General features: G+C 49.7%; 1 protein-coding gene across 2 annotated transcripts in view; it reads right to left on the bottom strand.

Moving 5' to 3' along the window:
• The window catches only part of FGD1 (FYVE, RhoGEF and PH domain containing 1), a 41,972-nt gene extending 28,221 nt beyond the window's left edge, over positions 1 to 13,751 (bottom strand). For both annotated transcript variants that reach the window (XM_040466916.1, XM_040466917.1), the window contains exon 1: positions 12,700 to 13,751. In XM_040466916.1, coding sequence (XP_040322850.1) covers positions 12,700 to 13,006 — 307 coding nt within the window. In that variant the 5' untranslated portion in view covers positions 13,007 to 13,751. The remainder of the gene's footprint in view (positions 1 to 12,699) is intronic.
• Between the last annotated feature and the right edge of the window lie 1,740 nt (positions 13,752 to 15,491).

Below are 15,491 nucleotides of genomic sequence, written 5' to 3'. Positions count from 1 at the left end.
GGCACCTGGCAACCAGGGCCCCCTAGTCTCTTGTCCATTTAAGCCTCAGGCAAGTTGTGGGCTCTACCCAATTTCCCTGCAATAGGCACCTGAATGCTCATGACAGCGATATTATTTCTGGGATAACCTTTAATCTGGTCTTATTTATTAAAAAACAAGGTCAATCATTTAAAACCCATGGTATGTGACTATTCCAAAGAGGGGTGGCATGACAGCGTGCACTGACTAGACTGTGTGGGTGGAGGTGTTGTGGCACCTTAATTAGGAAGAGCTGGTTTAGAAGTCATACAGACAGACCCTGGTTAAATCCCAACATCCCCACTTACTAGTTGCGTGACCATGGGCAAGCCTCTCTATCTATCTGAACCTAGTTTACTTATCTGGATAATTGGATGGTAATCACAGCCCCTGGTTTGGGGGAGTCCATGAAACAAAGAGGGAAAGAGCATATTGCCCCCACTCACACAGCAATGTGAGTTAAACTTGAAAGTCAACAGAACTGCACATCCACAAAGACACAAAACTATGCACACAGATACATAAAACCACAGGCCACAGGCTGCAACCCAACACAAAGCTGTTGATACACCAAGAAACATGAGCAAACCCAGCCAGAGATGGACACAGAATCCAGCCCCGCTCTCCTTGACAGCTCCTCAGATCAGGGCAGGATTCCTAGGAAAGGTGGCATGGCAAAGAAAAGACAATGGTACCCCATCCCCCAATTCAAATTCAATTGAAAATACAAATCATACAAAACTGTAAAATAAGTGTTAAGAAGTATAATAGAGTTTTGAATTTTTCCATGACAATTTATTGTCATCGAAATAACAAAATCATTGTTGGTGGGAATGCAAGCTGGTGCAGACACTCTGGAAAACAGTATGGAGGTTCCTCAAAAAATTAAAAATAGAACTACCCTACAACCCAGCAATTGCACTACTAGGCATTTATCCAAGGGATACAGGTATGCTGCTTCAAAGGGACACATGCACCCCAATGTTTATAGTAGCTCTATCAACAATAGCCAAAGTATGGAAAGAGCCCAAATGTCCATCGATGGATGAATGGATAAAGAAGATGTGGTACATATACACAATGGAGTATTACTCAGCAATCAAAAAGAATGAAATCTTCCCATTTGCAACTAAGTGCATGGAACTGGAGGGTATTATGCTAAGTGAAATTAGAGAAAGATAAATATCATATGACTTCACCCATATGAAGACTATAAGAGACAAAACAGATGAACATAAGGAAAGGGAACAAAAATACTATAAAAACAGGGAGGGGGGACAAAGTATAAGAGACTCATAAATATGGAGAACAAACAGAGGGTTATTGGAGGGGGTGTGGAAGGGGGAATGGGCTAAATTGGTAAGGGGCTAAATTGGTTAAGGAATCTACTCCTGAAATCATTGTTGCACTATGTGCTAACTAATTTGGATGTGAATTAAAAATAAATAGAATTTAAAAATAAATAAATAAATAAATAAATAAATAAATAAATAAATAAATAATGTAAAACACTCATAATGTAAAACATATATGCCGGCATTAAAAAGATATTGAATTAAATAAACAATTTTGTTTGCTAAAACAAAAAGAAAAGAAAAAAGAAATAAAAATCATTCCAAAAATTGTTTTTGGTTGCTGCATGCCCCTACTTGGCAGGTGCCCTGAGCACATGCTTTGGGGCTCCTGGCAGAACAAGTCTACTCTCTAGCTGTTTGCAGATAAGAGCTCCTCCATTTGCCCACTTCCACTGGAATGACCCTGCTTCTCCCTCACCTTTCTGGTAATTTCCGCTGCTAGCATGCCCCTTCCCTGGACAGCAACACCCCCTTTCCCACCTCCTAGCTGTAGCCTTGGCTCAATCTCAAGTCAGCTAATAGGGCCTCAGACTGGACCTCACCTATTAACTCCATGGTGACCTGGGTAGTTGCTTTACAGCTCTGGACCCCAATTTCCCCATCTGCAAAATGGGGGAGAATATGTGAGTGTTCCTCATTTTGAGGACCTGGTGAGATGCTAGAGTGGACAGAAGCTGGCCCCAGCACTCAGGCCTCCTGACCTTTACTGCATGCTTCTCCCTACAGCCCCTAGATCTCAGCCTCTCCAGGCTAAGAGGTAGGCCCCAGGGACAGTTGGAATTCCTGGCAGTGGGGTGGGGTAGGGTGGGGTGGGGTGGGGTGGGGTGGAGAAAGGGACCAGAGGGAGTGGAGAAGAAAGAACAACAGCAAATAAGAAAGTGCCTTTTGGAATGCCAGCTCTGTTGGTGGGGAAGGGGGAGTCCCTCACTTTGAGAAAAAAGCAGAGGATAAAGGCATAGCTGCCCCATTTCCTTCCACCTTGGCCTTGAATGTGAGGTCCAGTCCAGCTGCCCTACACCTTTTTGGCCAGACTGACCCAGGCCTTGCTTGGTCTGGCAGATGATCTCCATGAAAGTTCAAACACAAAGTTCCGTCAAGTGTGAGAAGGGCACTGGGAGCTATCTACAAGAACCCTGTGGGTAGTTCTGAAGGTTCCTTTCCTGAAGTGAACTGGTCTTCTGAACATAAGGACTCTGCAGAAAAACAGAGGCACCTTCTGCAGAGTGAAGGCACTTTTGGAAAGTGGGAGCCATTCTGGCAAATAAGGAGTTTTCTTCCTGCAAAGTAGAGAAACTTGCTATAAAAGGGAGGTCTCTTTGATACAAAGAATGCCCCTTCTGTAAAGGTAAGCAACTTCTCCATAGTGGAGGAGACTTCTTCAAAATGGAGGGACATTCTAAAATGCGAGGAGAGTTCTATAGACCTTTTTGTAAAATGGATGACCTGTCTGTAAATGAAGGACTCTTTGCCAAACAGAAGACTCTTCTGTAACATGGAGCAAGTCTCTTATAAAGTGAGGCCCCTTCTGTAAAGTGAAGGATATTTCTGTAAAGTGTGGACCCTCATGGAAAGTGAACGCCTTTCTGTAAAATAGAACAGTATAAGACATTATGGAATGATAAGGACTGGAGTAAACTGGAGAGCACATGCATCCCCTGAAGTAGGGACAGTAGTTCCTCCCTTCTATCTAATTGTCACTTTGCAGTAACAGGGCCCTGTACTTTCAGATCTTCCAATATTTCAAGAGAACCAGAAATCTAAACTTTTATGTGAAACCCCCTAGTCTTGAAAACAGTGAGTAGGCCAAGCAAAATTTGTAAGTCAAATTCAACTTGTGGGGCACCAGTTTCTGATATCTGAAGTAGATGGTCCTTAAGGCCCCTTACACTTCTGCTGTTTACCTCCTGCCCTGACATGCTCTGGCTCTTGGGTGGCAGCCTTGAAGGTCCCTTATTACACCCTCTGCTAGGGCCCAATCTCTTCTGGGCCTGACCAGGCTCAGGGAGCTAGCTCATGCAATACTTGTTGGCAGTTCCCTGAACTGGATTCTGCCTTTTGTTCTGCCTGGTCCAGTTCACACTTTGCCCTGTGCAAGGTGCCTGGAGTAGAGAGCAGGGGATTGCAAGAACTTTCAGAACTCTCTGGAACTCAAGGTATTCACTTTTTAGTGGAAGGTATAAAGTATGGGGATTCAAGTGTTTGTTAAGCACCTACTCTGGGCTAGGCATTGTGTTGATGCTTTCCTGTAAGGGATCCTTCTAACAACCCTGTGTACTATTAGCTCCATTTTATAGGCACAAAAACTGAGATGCAGAGAAGCAAAATAACTTGTCTGAGGATACACAGTGAGAACTGGGACTGGATCCCAAGCATGTCTGCGTCCAGAGTCACAGAGCACATCCTCAGCCATTGTTTGCTGAATTGGGAAAGAAATCACATTTGAAGGGATGAGTGGGGATGACTTTCTAAAGGAGGTGGTTTTCAAGTTCAACCATCCAGAAAGGGGTGTAGGTTTTAGGTGGAATGGGCACAGTCCTACAGGCAAAGGAAGAAAAGTGAGCAATGGTGTCAATACTAGGGGTAGGGAGGTGAAGAGTATGTTTGAGGGCACAATGAACAGTCCTGGGTTAGTAAAAACATTCCGGAACAGGAGCAAGCAGCAGGAAGGGCCAAAAGACTAGCAGTCACCACCCCCCTCCATTGCCAGACACATACCAACCACAACCACAACCAAGATATAGACTCATAGGGGCCATACAGAGACAGACATTGGCACAGAAACACACACACACACACACACACACACACACACACACACAGACGAGATCTACAAACAGAAACTCACATGCAGAAACATCTAGAAACTCCCAGGGGCTGACAGAAACAAGGTGACACACAAGCAAGCAAATAGGAACATACAACAACAAATACAGACCCAAAGACACACATAGACACACAGATATATACAGACACACTCAAACGTATACATAGACATACAGAAATTAGAACATTAAGATATACACAAAACAGACCCTTGGGGATAAAGACAGCCAGGCAGCCAGGCACATGTGCATGCATGCATGGCATGCACACACACACACACACACACACACACACACACACCACACAACACACAGTCACATGGGAGCACAGGCAGCCCATCCCTCTTGCAGTTGCTGGATTGCTGTAAGGGCCTGGCCTTCTCCCAGTGTCTCTGGACCTGAGGCCAGAGAAGGATGGGGATGGTTGCTCCACCCCCAGGGGGGGCTGGGGACTTCAGAGGACAGGAAGGGAAGGGAGTGGAGCTGCAGCTGGGAGCACTGGGGGCAGTAATTACCCAGCTCTGGGGCTGCCACGCTGGCTGGATTTCCCTTCCTGTGATGACAGAGCCACTAGGGAATGGCCCCTCTGACCCCTGCTGTGTGTGACCCCAGGGACCCAACATCCACCCATTTCCCTTCCACTCTCACCAGAAGCCTGGTCAAATTTGAGAGTTAGTAACACAGAAAGATTATGAGAGAAAAAGGCAGAGAGAGACAGAAAGAGACACTGGGACAAAGACAAGGAAGAACAAGACAGGAAAACTACAGAGAGCTGGACAGCTAGAGAGGGAAACTGTAAAACCAAAGCAAGTCAGAAGGGAGACAGAGACAGTGAGGGATGCAGGCTCAGAGAGGCAAGGGGGCAGAAACAAAAAGGGTGGGCCAGAGCCAGGGCCATTTGTTGAACATGGCTATAATGTGTCATGCTGAGAGCTGCGGGTTTTCTTTACCTGTGGCGTTTAATTCTTATGACAACACTCAGAGGTGGGCATAATAACCCCATTTTAGAGATGAGAAAATTGAGGCACAGAGAGGTGAAGTGACTCACCCAAGGTCACACAAAGCTAGGAAGTGGCAGAGCTGCGTCTGGGGGGCTCTCACCACTGCCTGACTGTACCAGGGATTCAGGACCCAAACAGAGATCCCTGAAGGAATTCTCCAGAGAACAGAGCAGTCAGTAAGGCCTGGAGCCTGGAGCCCCTAGGCGATGCACACAGTAAGAAAGACCTAAACCTTCCCTGCCCCACTTCCTGCCGCCCCTGGGGCTGTGTCAACACCTGGAATGCATTAGTCTGGGAGGCCCCGCCTAGGGAAACTGGGAAGGAGCTGGGGAAGGGGGTGAGCAGGGAAGGTGAAGGTGAAGGCAAAGGTAGTGGTGTGGGCAGCTGCTGCGCACCTAACCGGCCCAAACGGAAGGGCTTCTTTGCCAGCTGCAGCTCCGAGGGGCCAACCCTGCCAGTCCTGCCTTTCCCACCGCCTTCCCTCTGTGACTTAACCCTTTCCATGCATGGGCTACGGGAAAGCGCCACAGAGGGCTAACAGCTGCCAGCACCGGGAAGAGCCTTCCATTCCCTCTGGGCCTCAGCCACACACCTATGCCCCTCACCCTCCTGACCTTAACTCTGGGGCCCAGGTGGGCACAGCTGATGCCTGCTGGGTACTGCCACCTCGATGCCCCATCTCCTGTCTTCAGGCTCCTCAGACTCAGTGCATCCCAAACCACACCCAGGCCCTAGTGGTTCCTCCTCCTGCCTTCCCCATCCCAACAGTGTTACATCCATCCACAAAGTTCCCCAAGCCAGAGGCTAGGCTTTCTCCTGGTCTCCTCCCTTTCCCTTAACTCACACAAGCAGGCAGACCCTAAGCCTTAGCAGACTCAACTTTCTTAGCTTTAGAGTCCATAAGCTTTTTCCCACTCTCTACCTTCCTAACTGGTTTCCCTCCACCCTCTCTACAAGGTATTCTCCACACCACAACCATCTTATGAAAACAGTCTGCTTCAATTCCTGCAGCCTTGTGAAGGGTTCCCTTTGCCTCCCAGATGAACTCCAACCTCCAGAGCTTGGGGACAAGTAAGGCCCAGCTCAAGAACACTTCCCTACCCCCACCCTCCAGCCACAATGGCCTCTTGTCTGTTCCTCGAAAGTGCTCTCTTCCGCCTGGGGCTTTGGCACATGTTGTTCCCATGGCCTGAACGGCTTTTCCGGCTTTTCTGCTTTGCCTTACCTCTGGACTCCTATTTATCCTTGGAGTCTCAACTCAAGTGCCCTCTTTTCCCTGCTTACCCCCCTCCTTATATGTTCGGCTGCATCTATGCTTGGAATTACTTGTTATGTAGATCTTCCCTGCTAGAAACAAGCTCTATGAGCACAAGGATTGTGCCTGTCTTGTTGTACACCAAGCACCTTGCACAGGGCCAAGCACATAGTAGGTCCTCAATAGACATTTGTTGAATAAAGAAATGCCCTTCTTCCTCCCCTTTTACTTTACCTTATCTGCCAAGTATTTATTACCACGTATTTATTGATGCCATATTATTTGCCAGACAAATGTGATGACCAGGTCCCAGTGTTATAAATGGGGAAACTAAGGCCCTGGGAAGGGTAAGGAAAGCTACGGGCACAGTGAACTAATGGCAGAGCCAGGAGAGCTGAGACTCCTTCAGCTACTGCCCTGCATCCTTGTCTTCAGCTGTGTGTGTGTGTTTTGAGGCACCTTTTGGAGATGTGATGCCTTCCAGGCCCAAGGAACTGGGTATTAGAGCCCAGAGAGGCTGGACTCACTGCTCCAACATATCTGCATTCTCCAGAGGGGGAAACATAACTCTGCATGGCTGGCCAATGGCAGACAGTGCTTCCTACCCTCATTCCAGACAGGTCCTAGCCCCACCCAGCCAGGATCTGGCCAGCTCCACATCTGCCTAAGGCATTTAGCTAACTGGCCCCCAGAAAGTCCTGGTTGGAATCTGTCTGGGACACAGCTGCCACTCTCCCTTGAGGAAGCAGGTAGCTCCAGCCGGGCCCTCCCACAGGGACAGAGGCACCTGAAAGGGCCAAGGAAGGGCGTGCCAACCATCTGCAACCTGGGAACTGCAATTCTTTTAGTCCTGTCAGGGAAGTCCTTTTCCCAGCTATCCAGAGTCTTTATATTTTGTTGTGTTTGTTTGGAAGGCCTCAGCTGACTGAACCAAATCTGGGTCTTTTCCCAGACATTCCCCTGGAATCCTAAACTGCTGCTCTTCAAAAATCCCCAGCAGAGCCCACCACCCCTCCTGTCATGAGCCCCCTCTTGTTTCCATAAGCGACCTCCTTCTATGGCCTCACAGGATGCCTTCAAAATGGAGAACATGGAGGGAGCCACAAGAATTTACTTTACGAATGTTTCATTTGCTTTTAAGGAGTATTCCCTGAGTTCTTTGCAACAGCAAATACCCTGGGTATATATGAAATGGGCCTCAGCTTTATGCAAATATGCTTTAAAAACTGCTCCCCCTCCCCAAGGCATTTCTAAGGCAACATTTGGTCAGGTAATGAATGATCCAACTGGGTGTGGATCATAGATAGTGGATCACTATCTATGTCTTCAGGGATGGGACTGGCCCCAGAACCCCACACACTTTTCCCCATGAGCTGCTTTGTGATCCATGGTATGCATTGGTGGTGGGAATTCCCAAACATATATTGCCAAGACCTCTCTCTTCTGAGCTTTCCAACCCTCCATCCAAATGTCTGCTGGCCACTTCCACCTGGATGTCCCCCAAAGCCTTTCAAACTCAGTATCTTCCGTCAAACCTGCTCCTTCTCTTGCATGTAGATGGCCTCCCCACCACCCATTGGGCCACTGTAGTTGGTTTCAGACAAGAACACACAAACTCATCCTGGACTTTTCTTTCTTCCTTGGCCTCTACATCCAAGCCACCACCAAGGCCTGTTCATGTTAGCACCTAAATATCTCTCTGATCTTATTGTCTTTACCTGCCACCACTCTAAACCAAACTATAATTGCCTGTCGCTGGGATGACTGCCTATTATCTCTGCTCCCATTCTTGTGCCCCTACCATCCACTCTCCACAAGTAGCTATGGGGATCTCTCAAACACCTACATCTGAGCACATCATTCCTCTGCTTAATAAACCCTTCAATGGTTCCCCTTTGCCCTAGGATAAAGTCCCTTTCCCAGGCATATCCCTTACTCTTCTCAACACCAGTCCCAGTTCCCAGGATGCCCCATGTCTCAGTGCCTTTGCTCCTACTGAAATTCTTACCTTAACTGCCCTTCATGTTCCTCTTAGCTCTACAAACCTTGCTGACACTCCCTAGAGCTCTTCCTTTGGGCCAGGCCCTGTGATGGGTACTTCTGATGCCTGTTTCCTCTGCCTAGAGTCCCAAAACTGCAACTGCTTTCCAGCTTGAAGTGCCAGATGGCAGCTATTCATGAGAGCTAAGCATAGATGGTAAACTGAGGCAGCCGGTATTTGTGTGTATGTGAGTGAGGGGTTGACTCCCTTTAGCTTAGATCCCATGCCTTCCTTTGGGGTTGGGAGAGAGGGAGGTAGGCCCACATAGGGTCCTGAGGAGAAGGCCTTAGAGGGGAGGCCAATGCATTCTCCAGGCCTTAATCAGGCTGACTCACTGTAGGACCATGAGTAAACTGCCTCTCTGAGCCTCTACTACCTCTACTAAAAATCAGTTCCCACTCTAGACTGTGCATCAGAATCACCTGGGGAATTTTAAATAGATTCCTGGATTGCAACCCCAAGATTCTGGGGCTCTGAGGTGGAGTCTGGGAATCAGTTATTTTTTCAAAGTCAATAAGGGATTCTGATTTTCACCCAGTTTGGGAAACCCAGAACCAGATGGTGTCTAGGGCCCTTTCCAGCTCCAATTCTAACTCTTGGAGTCTCTGATGATGCCCTAGGCTCCAAATTAGAAGAAGCCAGCCTTCTTTCTGCCCCTCTCAATTGGCTTAGTTCTTTACTACCCATGAAAAGACTCTTATATCAGGTGCAACTGTTTTGACTGAGACACAGGCCCCAAGCTACTCCCCACATAGCATCTGGAAGGATATTCCAGGCTTCAAATCTAGAATAGGGTAGGGTTTCCCCCAAATCTCTATGAGCACACCTACAGCTGGAAACTCTCTCAAATCCCTCTCTGGTATCTCACTGGGTTATCTCAGTAACCCAATTAGGCCTTAGGTTTTATCAACCTGGAAAATGGGTATAAAAACGATCGCCCCTTTCCCTACCAATAATCAGGGTAACTAAAAGAGAAAGCACTTTGAAGTAATTGAAGGTTTTTCACATGGATAAGATGTGACTATAGCTGACCCTTGAACAGCACGGTATGAACTGCACAGGTTCACTTACACATGGATTTTTTTTTATAAATACAATACAGTCCCATAAATGTATTTATTCTTCTTTATGATTTTCTTAATAACATTTTCTTTCCTCTAGCTTACTTTAAGCATACAGTATATAATACATATACAAAAAGATGTGGGAATTGACTGTTTATGTTATTGGTAAGGATTCTGGTCAAAAGTAGGCTATTAATAGTTATGTTTTTGGGGAGTCAAAAGTTATACATAGATGTTTGGCTGTGCAAGTAGGGGCATGGGGCTTGGTGTCCCTAACCCCCACATTGTTCAAGAGTCAGTTGTATTATTTTAAAAAGCACCACCCTCCCCCGATTGTCCACTGGCCCCTAAGGATAGTGATTCAATAAAGGCCTCAGCAGTCTGAGGGAGGAAGTCGGCAGGCACACAGAAATCTTAACATGTGGACTAAAATGTTTCAACCCTTTAATTGAGAGGACTCTCTCTCTCTCTCTTTCTTTCTCTCTCTCTCTCTTTCTTTCTCTCTCTCTCTCTCTCTCTCTCTCTCTCTCTCTCTCTCTCACACACACACACACACACACACACACACACACACACACTGCAACCTGCGCTTCTTGGGCCAATTATAGGCGAGTCCTGTAGAGAGGGAAGCAAGTCACTTGTGCCTACCCCTGGGCAGGCTGGGCAGTGGGGGAGGCGGGCCTCTCACACCCCATGCTGCTGTGAATCACATGGCCCAGCGCCTGCTTTGCCAGGGCCTGAGTAATATCTCCGCCTCCTCTTCAGAAGGTTTTTCTCTCTTTTTTTAAATTTTATTTTATTCTGCAAGCTTCTCACCAGTATCTCATAGACTCCTCATGGCATTCTCTAGATGAGGAAATTGAGGCTCAGATAAGGGAACTCACTCAGTGTCACACAGTGAGTCAGCTAGGAATGGTTGGATGGGAAGTCAGGTCTTTCCCTGACACTTTTTATCATGTAGTATATAAAAAAAAAGACACCTACACAGGCAGGGACTTCACTGGGAAAAGGGATCCTGGAAACTTTTTTGCTCTTTTGGGCAGGAGGGGAATAGTTCAGGATGGGTATTGTGATTGGTAATTAGTAAGGATTGGTGGAGTGGGAAGGCAACTCAGAATCACCACCATGTATCAATCAGAGGTTATTGACCAAGGGTCTAGACACTGCCCAGCTACTGACTCCCAGACCAAGAGCATCTAGAGGGCAGGAATTCAGTTGTCCTTCTCTAAGCCTATAGTTACTGAGGGCTTATTATGCGCTCCCTTCATGTCTGTTCAGGCATTTGTTCAACAAGGATTTATTAAGCACCTACTGTGTGTTAGGCACTGCACTAGTCACTGGGGATACAACACTGAACAAAACAGATACAATCCCCTTGCCCTCACAGAACTCACATTCTAGTGGAGGAAGATGGGCAATAAACAAGTAGACACAATAAGATAATTTCAGACTGTACTAAGGGCAAGGATGGAAGCACACAGTGTTCCCGGGGCCCCCCCCCCCACACACAAAGTGGTCAGGGAAGGTCTCTTGGAGGAGGTGACATCTGAGCTGAGACCTGAAAGATGAGGAACAAGCCAGATGGAGAGCAGGGGGAAGAGCTGCCAGGCAGAGGGAAAAGAAGATGCAAAGACCCTGAGGTGGGAGTCCTTCTGGCATGTTTCGAGATCTGAAAGGAGGTGCTACAGTAAAGTGGGTGAGTAGCCTGCTCCATACAGCATCTGTCAAGGGGTGTTTGGAAAGCCAGCAGGAGCAACATGCAGGACAGGGTGTTAAAGGCCTCTTATCAGTTGGATATCTCCAGCCCACGAAGAGGAAGCCCCTGGAAACTCTCAGAGGTTCCATAACTAGCCCAAGGTCACAACACAGTAAGGGGCACGTCTTTCCAGTGCTTTATGCTTCGCTACTGCTAATTGTGCTGGGCCATAGTCCCAGAGACCTATGGAGCCTGGGATATGAGCCCTGGGGGGTACCAGAGGCTCAGCAGCTCTGTCAGTGTTGCCCAGTGGAAGGCAGACTAGAAATAACACTGCTCTTTCTCTGTGGCTCCTGGGCTCAGGTCCACATGGGGATGTCCCCAGATGGGGGAAGCCATGCTGGACTCGTTGGACACTCAGGTCTGTGCAGTTCAGAGGCCTCTCCAGGCAACAGCCTATGGCCCCAGCCTCACCTAGAGCTGCTCCACCTCTGCAAATCCAAGTTCAAGCATCCTGGTTTCTCTGCACAACCATCCTTGAAGCCCTGCAGCTCTACAGCTCTGCTACAACTGGCTTCTGCTCCCACCCCTTCTGCTGTCTCCTTACCCAGCAGCCCTTCCAGCCCTCCCCTCCAGGTTGACCCCCAAGGCCCACCTCTTTCACCTCTCTCTCTCATCAGCACCTTCTACTCCCTCCTTCCCTTGTCCTCCCGCCACACACACCTTGGCAAAACCCCAACCTTGGATCAATCCACCATCCCTCTTTTTTTTTCCACTCATACTCCATAGCTGCTGAGCTGAACAGTACAGGAGAAAATCACATAAGCAGAAGGCTTGGCATTTACTTTCATGGTCTCCAACCTCAGTTTGGGGAAAGAGAAAGACCACAGACTTTGTACTCAAATATATCTGGTTTTGAATCCTGGCTCCATACTAGCTGTGGGACCTTGGGCAAGTTACTCAACTTCTCTGGGCTTCAGTTTCCTACCCTACAAAATGATACCTACTTCACAGGAGGCTCCTGAAGATGAAATGAGAATCCATGTAAAGCACGCAGCCCAGTGCTTGGCACAATGTAAGCGCTTGGCAAATGGGAGACTCCTCTCCTATTCCCCCAAACACTGTTCCCCCAACCAAATTCCTCTTACTCCCTTGCAATCCTGCCCGTTTTTCTTGGGAGTGCTCCCTCTCCCATTAGTCTCAGCGGATAGAAGATAAGGGGGTGGGAAGGGTTGAGGGGGCAAGGGGACAGAGAGAGAAGACCGCGGGCAGAGGTTGAAAGGACTGGACGGAAGAGGAGCGAGGGAAGGGGGTGGGGGTTGAGAAGACTCGAAGGGCCAGGGTGAGCGGGTCGGCCCCGAGGTGGGGCTTAGAGGGCCCGAGAACAAGAACCCACTTCCAGTACCAGGCCCGTGGCCCGGGCTCCCATGCTCTCTCGATCACTCACCAGGCCGGGGCTGTGAACCCTCTAGGTGGTAGGAGAAGCGTAGGGCCCTGTGGTGCTGTGGACTGGGGCCGCAGGGTAAGACCCGGGGGCCTGGAACAGCGCCCAGGCTGGCGTCCGATGGTCCGGCAAACTGGGGATCCAGGGGGCCGCCGAGAGCCGAGCCTGCGCCCCTAAGCACCGGCAGTCCGGGCTCAGAGGCTCCAGGGTCCGTGTCGGCAGTGACCAGAGGAGCGGCGCCGGGGAGGTTCGTGGTTGGATGTTCGGGCTCCGAAGGCCCGGCACCCCCCGGGGCTCGGTGGCCATGCATGGTCCGGGCCTGGGCGCGGGGCCCGGGCTCCCCGCTTGGCTCCAGCTCCTGGGGCGGAGGCGCAGGCGGAGGAGGCCGGGCGCCCGGCGAAGCGGCGGCCTCAGGCTCGGGGGGCGGGGCTGCGGGCTCAGCCCCACTGCGGAGACTTAAGCCCCCGGCCCCGGCCCGGGCCAGCAGCCTTGGCAGCAGTGGCAGTACCAGCAGCAGCAGCAGCCACCGCTGCTGCCGTGCCAGGCATCTCCGGCCCGGGCCCCGCGCGGGGATTGGGCTCGGCGAGGCCGGGGGCCCGCTGAGGAGCGCTTGTCTATGCGGCTGCAGCTGGGTGAGGGTCGGTGGGCTGCGCTCGGCGCGGGCTCCCTTGTAAGAGGCGAGCCACTTCCGTGGCCCCGGGGCGAGCGGTCGGTCTGTTTAGAGTGCGGGGTCTCTTTCTCCCCGAATGGGAATCGATCTGGGCTCTTCTGACTGGTCGGAAAGGGTTCTTCCTCCCGCCGCAGCGGAGGCTGGGGGGCGGAGGGGAAGGGAAGGGAGGGCAGGACAGGGGAGGGAGGGAGGAGAGGACGGCGGTGGCGGGGGGCGCGCGTGTGCGTCGCGCGCTTAGGCTGCGGGGCTCGCCCTCAGCCAATCCCTCCGGACGAAGCTTCAGCCGCGGGGGCAGGGTAACAGCTTCGGCCTAGGTCTCCGCGGCGGCCGGCAGGAAGGAGCCGGAGAAGGGGGGTGGGGAGGCGGGAGCCGTGGCTGAGGCAGCCGCAGCCACAGCGGCGCTGGGACCCAGTTACCCGGGCCCCGCCCCCTCGCCCGGGATTTGCTCTTGGGCACGCCCCCTCACTCCAACCCGCCTCACTTCTCTCGGTGACCGCCCTCAAAGGCCCTCCTTCTCCCCCTTAAAAATTTCCCTCAGCCTTCATTCCCTATACTCCAACCTTCAGTCCCACATAGGCAAGTCTCTGAGCTCAAGCCCCAAATCTGCCTTTCTGTCCCTCTCTCAGGTCATCCTCTCTCTGCTCATCCTTCAATCTCTTTTCCAGAAACCTTTCCACAGGTTCCAGAGTCTCCCTAGTGCTTGGCTCATAGAGGACTTGTCTTGATACACTTCTCTCCGCTCAAACTAGACCTTATGGTCCTTTACTTCGCCACTCTCCCGCCAATAGCTTCAGTTCTCAGGATTATTGCATCCGCTTGGCAACATCCCAACCTTGGATCAGCCCAACTGTCCGCCTTTTCCATGCCTGTGCAAAGGCCGCTAAACACTGCTGGAGAAAAGTATTCAGGCTCACAGATTTGTGCCACTATAAACTCATGGTCTTCAGCTTCTACCACGCCCTCAGTACTGACCCACAACCCTACTGTGTTCCGAGGCTGTTCTCTCTCCCACCTCCACAGCAGCCCTTTCAAACCTCTCTTCTCCTCAAACCACCAACTTCTCTATCTGCTCCTAAGCCTTAGCAGATGACCTCCACCTCCTACTTTACAGAATAAACAGAGGTCACTGAAAGGAAGTTCTTGACTTCTTGCTACCAAACCTACAGAGTCCGTGCTCCTTCCCTTCATCATCTAACCATACTCAGGTCTCTTCCATCTGAAAACAAGTAAACAATTACTGAAAGGTCTCCCTCTCCAACCACCACCCTCTCTTCTCCTCTCTATAAACTCCTCAGAAGAGTTGCCTACACTTAACTGTCTCAGTTTTCCCACTTCCCACTTATCTTTCAACCCACTCCAATCTGCCTCCACTACTTGCCTAATACTGCTCTCATCAAAGTCTGCCACAGCCTATGTCACAAAACCTAATAGAATTTTTTCAAAGGCTATCCTACTTGACTTCTTCTTAGTATTTGGCACTTGTGACCACTCCCTCCTCCTTAAGCCACTTCCATGATACCACACTCTCATTTTTCTCCTGCTGCCTTGGTTAAATTCCTTTACTTTCCAGGCTCCTCTTTGTCCAACCCTTAAATGTTGGTGTTCCTTAGGGATTTGGCCTGAGCTCTCGTCTTCTCTATCTGTGTTATTTTCTTCAATTATTACATTCACTCCCATGGCTTCAATTATCATCTCTTTGTTGATGACTCCCAAAGTGACACCTCTTGAGGTCCAGAGAGTTCTCCTGACCTATGCATTCAACTGGTTATTAGACAGCTCTACCTGACTACTCCAGAAATACCTAAAACCTTTTCATCACCTCAAGTCATCCTCCTCCCAACCTGTTTGTCCTTCTTTGTACATCACTTTTGTGAATGACCCCAGTCAAAGCAGAAGCCTGAGTTACACCCCTGACTCTTCTCTCTCCTCCACCCCCATGCAATCACCAGATCTTGTCATTTTTACCTCCCGAATATCTCCCAAATTTATTTATGTAGTCTCTTCACTTCTCCTGATACGACCCTAGTGTCAGCCAGCACCACATCTAACCTGAAATACTGTCACAGTCTCCCTGTGTCAGTTTTGTTCCCTGGAATCCCTTCTCTACACTGTAGGCAGTATGATC

Source organism: Herpailurus yagouaroundi, unplaced genomic scaffold (assembly GCF_014898765.1).
Source record: "Herpailurus yagouaroundi ecotype Mexico unplaced genomic scaffold, PumYag 67005, whole genome shotgun sequence".
Lineage (NCBI taxonomy): Eukaryota > Metazoa > Chordata > Mammalia > Carnivora > Felidae > Herpailurus > Herpailurus yagouaroundi.
The sequence above is the reverse complement of the archived record's forward strand: the minus strand, read 5'-3'. Positions and strand labels throughout refer to the sequence as shown.